Here is a 7,640-nt window from a genome sequence, read left to right on the forward strand (position 1 = left end):
CACACAGACAGCGCCAGAGGTCAGGATTGAACTCGTGTTATCTGGAACCGTGAGGCTTCGTCTGAATAGGCAGACAATAATCTTCACATCTCACCCTATAAATAGCACTTCGCCAGTGCCTCAGTTCTGCGCTGCACTGTGATCTGAGAATGGGGAGTTATTCCCACTCTGGCGCTTAAATCAGTGAGTTTCTCACCGCGTGACTAGCAGCAGAGCAATGGTGACAAGTAGAAAGAGTTTTCTTTTCTCTTGGGTAAATTTTAATATATTGATTTAACTTTTACAAACCAACAGAGAAGCAACGTTTCTATAAAGATAAAGGAGAACTGAAGAATATTGGTGTACTGTTCGTTAATGTTCCCGTCATTATCGCGCCGTGGCGTTCAGTTTATCGCCAGTTAGGTTGGACCTTATTCCTCCATAATAATCCCAACGGTCGGCAGCGCAAACGCCAATGTGGGCATGACATTTGACAATGATTTGAAACTTAGTTCAACTTGTTTTCGGTTTGAATTTTGCCCAATATAGTTTCTACATTTTTCTGCAAAAGAAAAAGTTAACAGATGCCTGATGACGCTGAACTAATCGGGCGAGTGTGAAAACCAGAGCTGTAGAAGTTAACCAAACCCAAAAATGGTTAGCGAACCATTACATTTGATGGTATTGAATATTCCCCTATAGTCCGGTGGCGCTAGACAAAGATACAACCGTTACTGTATTATTATAGTGTTTAAATACATAGTAAAAAAATGTTTTCGCAATTGTTTCATATTGATCCCAAATTTGGGACACGTCATTTGACACAACGCCTGCAATGGAAAAATATGGGACTTTCCAAGCTTGAACGAGGAAGCAGATGCTTTTTGTCAGCCTTGCAATCAAGACAGTTTGGAAGGCGTGAAACATGGGATGCACGTTAGTGGTGATTTCAGTAAACATATCGAGTTGTTTCGACAACGATATCCCCTGAGACATGAATTCTGTTTCATTGTCATAGATTTTTGCTAATTGGCTAATAGACAGCGGCAATTTCCCGATGATCCAGAATTTAACTTGAATTTTACTCAGTTACTTTAAGCTTCAAGTTAATCTCCACAGCAAGTGTTTTAAAGAGTTTAGACAAAAATAGTTTGCAAACACGAAAATGTACGCAAGTACCCCATTACCCATTTGCCTAACACTGCTATATTGTCGTCTGATACTATCCAACAGGAAGCACTTTATACACTGAGTTGAAGCATTAAGTGGCAAACATTGTGGGATTTAGACAGGTATTGCTGGTAAAATTATACCTATGCCGCCTACGTTAGAATTGGAGCACAGATTTTTTGTGTAATCGTCTAAGGGACCGTTACACGTTAAAATATGTTTTCTAGGTAAATTTCGGTGTATTCCCAACATTTCCCATTTTCGATTTATGCAGCGATCATCTACAATAACGCCTATTCTGGACTATTATAATCACGTAACGTTTGTACATGTTTGTTCTATTCCTGAAATATAGCTAAGGTAATGATTCAGTTAATTCATATTTGCAGTATAAAATGAATTGGAAACAAACGTTTCATTGACCTTGTGGTCCAGAATAAGTCAGTCATGTCTCGCTTAAGACGTTGTCGTGGATTTGGGCCCTTTTGAAATCACCGTCGGCTTCCACGTGCCTTCTCTTGTGTATTTTTTCACACAAAAAAATTAAAATGTACGTATCAAAACTTGCAACTGGATCAAATGCTTCCCCCCGTTTCGAGTTCGTTTGCTGCTATGCTCCTGAGAATATGTAGAGACATTGATCGTAGATATTCTGAAGTTGTGTGGATGTGATCTAATTTGCTTGAGGAAAGTTAATCACACAGTGAAGAGAATAAAATGACCTGTTATGGGTAGAGGAATGCTGGAAGTCTAGGGGTGGGTATCCGATAGTCCGAGTGATTAACGCAATTGGAGGGAGTGTGTATTTTGGGCAGGGGGAGGGGGGGGGGGGGTGGTTGGCGGTGGTATCGGACAGTCGTACTATAGCTGTGAGGCGCAAATTAAGGACCCGATTTTGTTGCATTTGGGAATAAACCGACAGGCGAACATGACCATCGACATGAGGCCATTTAATGCCGGCTTTACACAGATGCCGAATATTTTTGGAAGCCTATCGACGCCAGAGTGAATGTAACCTGCAATTAGGTTCCACTCGAATCCAAAATGCAAATAAATATTTACAGAGATCGTGCGAAGTCCCCTCGGGAGCACTTGGCCACTCAAATAGGCCTTGTTACTGTCAGCCACAAGATTTCATTGTGTCGGCGAACGAGTTTTGCGAAGTTCCCGAGCTGGCATTTATTGAAGGTCGCTATTACATTTTTTGATGTTATTAAAGACGAAGGCGACAGACACAAGGCGTGGTGGGTAGAACACAGGCTTCCCTGTTGCAATGTAAGATCAGGCCTTCACCACGCACAGTTAGATGCTGGGAACGTACTGTAAAACACCGGAATGTAGTGCGGCCGTTTAAAACGTCAACTTCTACCTGCTAGAGTGAAAGCCCACCATTATTTAATACAAGCAGAATATGGCTGTTAATGCTTGCATCCTTATAACGATAGAATGACCCAGCTAAGACAATAAAGACATTTCGCAAGCTGCCGACCAGGGTTCTATTCCACTTGAACTAAATTCAAGCGACTTGAGGTGGCCTCCTGTAGGAACTCTGGTGCCCTTTAGCACCAAGGCTGTGTCCTCCAAATTCACTGAAAAGAGAAGCGAACCAACGCCAGTGTCCTCTCCTAGGCCAACGTCCCTGGCATTGAAGTTCAAGTTAAGCACAGTATGCTGCGTTGGCAGGCCACGTCCAGTTCACATTTTCCACACCAGACTATCAGACTCCAGAAGGAGACTCTCTATTCCGAGCTGGGGCACGGTTAGAGATTACAAAAGGGCAGAGGAAAGAAGCGAGGGTATGCGCCAAAGCCTCCCTGAAGAAATGTGGCAATTCCCCCGTCCCCGCACCCACCGAATCTCCTGTCCCAGGACGCTCAAAGTAGAGAAGGAGCGTTCGGGATGGTAGGTATCGAGAACCTGGAGTCCATGCACCAAGAACAAATATAAGCCGTGCTTCAGCAGCAGAAGGAACGGACCATTCTCAGAAGCTACCCATCCTCCTGACTCCTCGGGCACCTTCTGCTCCACCTGTGGGAGAGTCTGCAGTCTCAAAATTGGCCTCAATAGCTCAGAATCCAGAAAAACAGAATGGAAGCAAGTCATCCTTGATCCGGAAGGAATGCCGAAAAGAGTGGTGGAGAATTCAGATTAAAACCAGATCGACACTATTGGTACTGAAATCACCACAAACTATTTAATGTTTTGCTAAATTAGTGATTTAACTGTAGGTTTACTGCAACAATTTATTGGTGTAAGCGAAAGTACAATGTTCCTTTATTAACTTTTAAGCTTCAATAAACCCTGCTGTAAATTCTACCAATAAACGGGTTTCCCAAGAGGCAGTCTTTTAATTAAGATCCTTTAACAAAGCAAAATGGGTTACCATTCAGCAATTTTTACATCTATAGTATCCCTTTCAGTTTACCAGCCACGGCGATATTAGTTTGGAAGAATATCAGATTCTGAAATATGAACTCAGAAGCATCAACAATAGTTATTTGGTCAATATCTAGCCGCTAGACCGGCCCTATAATTTCATTTCTTTTCTTATTTTAGAATTTAGTGTTTTGTATGCGTCAAAAATTCCTGGTGTAATGAAATAAACATTAAGTTTCCGTGCAGAGTTCCTCTTTAAAATGGATTTTGAGGCAAAGGAGTAGCGCTTAACTTGAAGTGGTTCTTTGAACCTGACTGTTTTACATGTTACAATGTTACTGCTGTTGCACTGAAGTTATCAACAGCGCCAGCACTTTCGTAGGGTCGAATAGGTGTCTACGGTAACAGCGCCGCCCGTGGCAAATAACACGCGTGAGTCGCTGTCAGGCGGTGTGAGGGCTCAGGAGCCAACAGATCATTGCCAAATTCCGTCTTCTGAATCATTGAACAGTGCACGCTTTCAAACTTTTGTTCATAAGTTTATATTTTAAATCTGCGCCCCCCTCCGAAAAATAATCCTTTAATGTCAAAAGATCCAACCACAAGACATGCTCAGAAAATAAACATTAACTCGATACAGGCTTGGTGTTTTACCTCTTGAGTGCAGAGCGGAAATTGTTGGCAAATCCAGACTTTAAAGCCATATCATCAATCAAACCTGTCAGATTGTTGTAATCGAGTAGTGCGGTATATACTCATTTATTATGACCTGTTCAGGCCAAGATGGCAGCTAAAATGACGATGTTAATAAGAACGCTAATGTCTCAAATTTGTTCTAAATGTTCTTTTTAATCCGCCTCAATGTTTGATTTCTATCCATATTGGGGTTCAGGAACCAAAAAGGACCCGTTGTACTTTCTTTTAGACTCGCTTAAAACGACACGGTTGACTTTTACCCTAAACACTGTTGCGGTAAAAAAAACTTTTATTTTTTGTATTAAAATACTTGTACCTGCCTGCGGTGTTTGAGGTGACATATCAGTATATATTTAAAGGCGCCAAAACATACGTAGCAATGAACGTTCAACAAACACTGAAAAAAAATTTACAGAATAACAGGATCACTTTTATGAACCTCCTCGCTTTAAATAGGCACGCTGGCCGCAAACCGACTTGATATGCAGTGTTAGTTTATATGCAATATTAAGTTGGGGGAGGGGATCATTTACACATGTTGCCCGTCAAATCTCACATTACGACATATATTTTGATAAATATGCTGCAGAAGTAATGAAATATTATTACTAGAGGACGGGAGAACGGGTGAAGATCATCCATTGTGGGCAATCAGATCTCAGCCTCTCATAAAATCATTCTTCAGTCTGCTCAGCCTTGTCCCATGACTTCTGACGATTAGGGTGAGAAGTTCGTGTTTATCTTTTAACCCAGACGAGATCTCTAGTGTCTCCCTTAAAATCTCTCTGGTGTGATAGAGCATGTGCACCACTTCATCGTTAATCTTGTTCACTTCCCTCACCTCGTTTTCTTGACTCTGTCGAAATTTCATCTCCAGCTCGACCAGAGAGCGGTCTGAATGCGAGAAAGCTTCTCCGATCTGCGTTGCTTCCCTGCGAAGGTAGTTCCCATAACTGTCTTCCCCATCCAGATCATAGGCAATGTTTTTCCCAACCCCTTCCAAGACTCGCGCCGCGTCTTCCACTTGTCTTTTGATGGTGATCATCTCCTCTTTGAGATACGTTTCCACGTCGGCTTCAATCCCGCAACGTCGGTCGTCCGACACTTGAAAAAGCATCTGACATTTTTCAGGGTCATCGTTTTCTTCGTAGTCCCCATCCGGTACAAAGTAGTGATGAAAAGTGCCGTTAGACATCTCTGGTTGCAGGGGTCCGCTGAAAAAGCGTGCGACAGGGAGCACAGAAGGCTGATGTAGATCACGTTAAAACGCAGCATCTTTAATCCAGCCCGCAGTTCAGAAGGAGAGACTGCTGAGACTTTTCGGAAACAATTTTTTTTCCATTGTAGGACCCCCCAGTGGAAATCCCCGTCAACTCTCCGCTCCCGTCTCCGACCAATGATTCCTCGGCAATCCTGCCATAAGGTGTAATTTGAGTTGAGCGTATTTTTTTAAACCCTTTTCTCTCCACGTCTCTTTTATTTCAACACGTTTCTGCTCAGTCGTCAGTGGAGATGAGGAAATATATGAACATTTCAGATGACGTGCTCTGCGTCTATCAGACTCTCCAAGGAGTGCAGCATCAGGGTTGCGAGGATAGTTGGCAGCAGCACCATTCTCCGTTTACGGTCCCTCGGGAGACGGCGCAGACATCAGTGCCAAACTTACGCTGTCACCTCTCCGCGGGAATCATGGTGACTTCTATATTTTAATCAGAAGTCTCCATTCTCTTTGTTGGCGACTGTAGCCTGTGCCTATTCAGACAGAGTTCACAGGGTGACCAGAAAACCCTCGAAATCAGCGACTCTTATTTTGGAACTGACCTATCATTTACAGTAACAGGATGATTTTAAACGCGATGAACAAAAGAATTTCAGTTCCTTTTCGCGCATTTTTTGGTTTAAATTTCTAAACTAGCTTAGTTCTCAACGCCATGGTCAGCGTGTTCAGTTATTAAAACTCCAAAACTGTTGAATAAGGAAAACCCAATGCAATCATGACTCTTGCACGCTGAAGCCCATGCATACTTTTCTCGCTAATCTATTTAGCCTTAATTTTTCTAGCACGAAATATCAAACCACATTTCTGTGGGCGATGGAAAATTTTTGCTACTCTCTATGAATCGAGGCGTAGACCGATTAATTTACTTCACAGGCGCAACCATGCGGGTCACACAAATCCAGACAGCAGCACTGGTACGAAAAAAAATGTCTCATTTCATTTTTCTTGCTAACTATTCCAAATAAAAATGAGCGTGTCAAATAATTTAGGACCTGTAAAGAGAAAAAAAAGATGGATTATGGATTCGAATATAGTTGCTACATAACTGAATAATTCCGTTTGACGTGCACCCCAACGATAACTTTTACTTTCTACCCGCTACAGATCCTGACAACCCCACTCTATACCTAAATGAAAATGGAAAATGCTGGAAACACTCAGCAGGTCAGTCAGTATCTGTGGAAACAGAAAGAGTCAAGTCGAAGACCCTTTATTTGAACTGCTATATACTGAACCGGATAAACCAAATTAAATTCTCAATAATGATGTCCTGAAAAAATACACTGAAATCGAATCCTGTGCTTCCTTTCCACATATACACATTTTGCGAAATATGTTACATCTGATTATGACTTGTAAGGTTCCTAACTTTTTGCCCATGCAAAACAATTCACGAATAAGTAATATAATGTGAAATAAACTAGAAGCTGAAAAGCAAATCTTTGTTCTTTTGTAATCATAATTTTAATTTTATTAAAGCACCATCATTACTTTTGCGGAAATGACAGTGTTGAAAAGGGCATTAGAACCCCGGCTCAGGTTGTGTTCCACATTTAGCTCCAGGCCCTGGATCTAACCTGGATACATGCTGAACTCAGAAGGTGTCAGAAAGATGATTTTGACATAATATGACAGCAAGCAGGCCTTGCTAACTGAAGTGGGCATCAAGTGGTAAACTCTCTGAGGGTCCAGTCAGTTCCAATACATCACAACAAAAGTTTCTCAGGGCAGCATCCAAGATCCAAGTCTATGCAGCTTCTATCTCAACACGTTTTTGTCCACCATAAACTGGATTGTTTGGTGACGATTACTGTATGTATCTCCATTGACAGTTCCTTAGAAAATGAAGCAGTAAATGTTTGTGTCAAGTAAGACCTGGATAGCATCCAGGCTGTTGAGAAATGAAAATGCAAGCAACATTCATGCATGTAATTAGCATTCAAATAACTTTTTGGAGCAAAAAGGAATTTCATTATCTATTGACACAAATGACATTAAAAACAGAACATTGGAATAACTCAGTAGGTCAAGCAGCAGCTGTGGAGACAAAAGGTGTAAGCTGATGTTTAGAACTGAGTGCTTGAATCAGGTGAAGGAACAGGAAAGATTGCCAGCATATAGCAGTATATGGGGGGTGGGT

General features: G+C 41.8%; 1 protein-coding gene across 1 annotated transcript; it reads right to left on the reverse strand.

Annotated features, from left to right (window-relative positions):
* Nucleotides 1-3,401: 3,401 nt before the first annotated feature.
* fibinb (fin bud initiation factor b) lies at nt 3,402-5,482 on the reverse strand (the record flags this gene model as incomplete). The annotated part of the gene is made up of 1 exon (XM_052029676.1): nt 3,402-5,482. A coding segment is annotated over one exon (603 nt), but the record flags the coding sequence as incomplete, so codon positions are not given.
* Nucleotides 5,483-7,640: the final 2,158 nt, after the last annotated feature.

This window comes from Pristis pectinata, chromosome 14 (genome assembly GCF_009764475.1).
Source record: "Pristis pectinata isolate sPriPec2 chromosome 14, sPriPec2.1.pri, whole genome shotgun sequence".
In the NCBI taxonomy this organism is placed as follows: Eukaryota; Metazoa; Chordata; class Chondrichthyes; order Rhinopristiformes; family Pristidae; genus Pristis; species Pristis pectinata.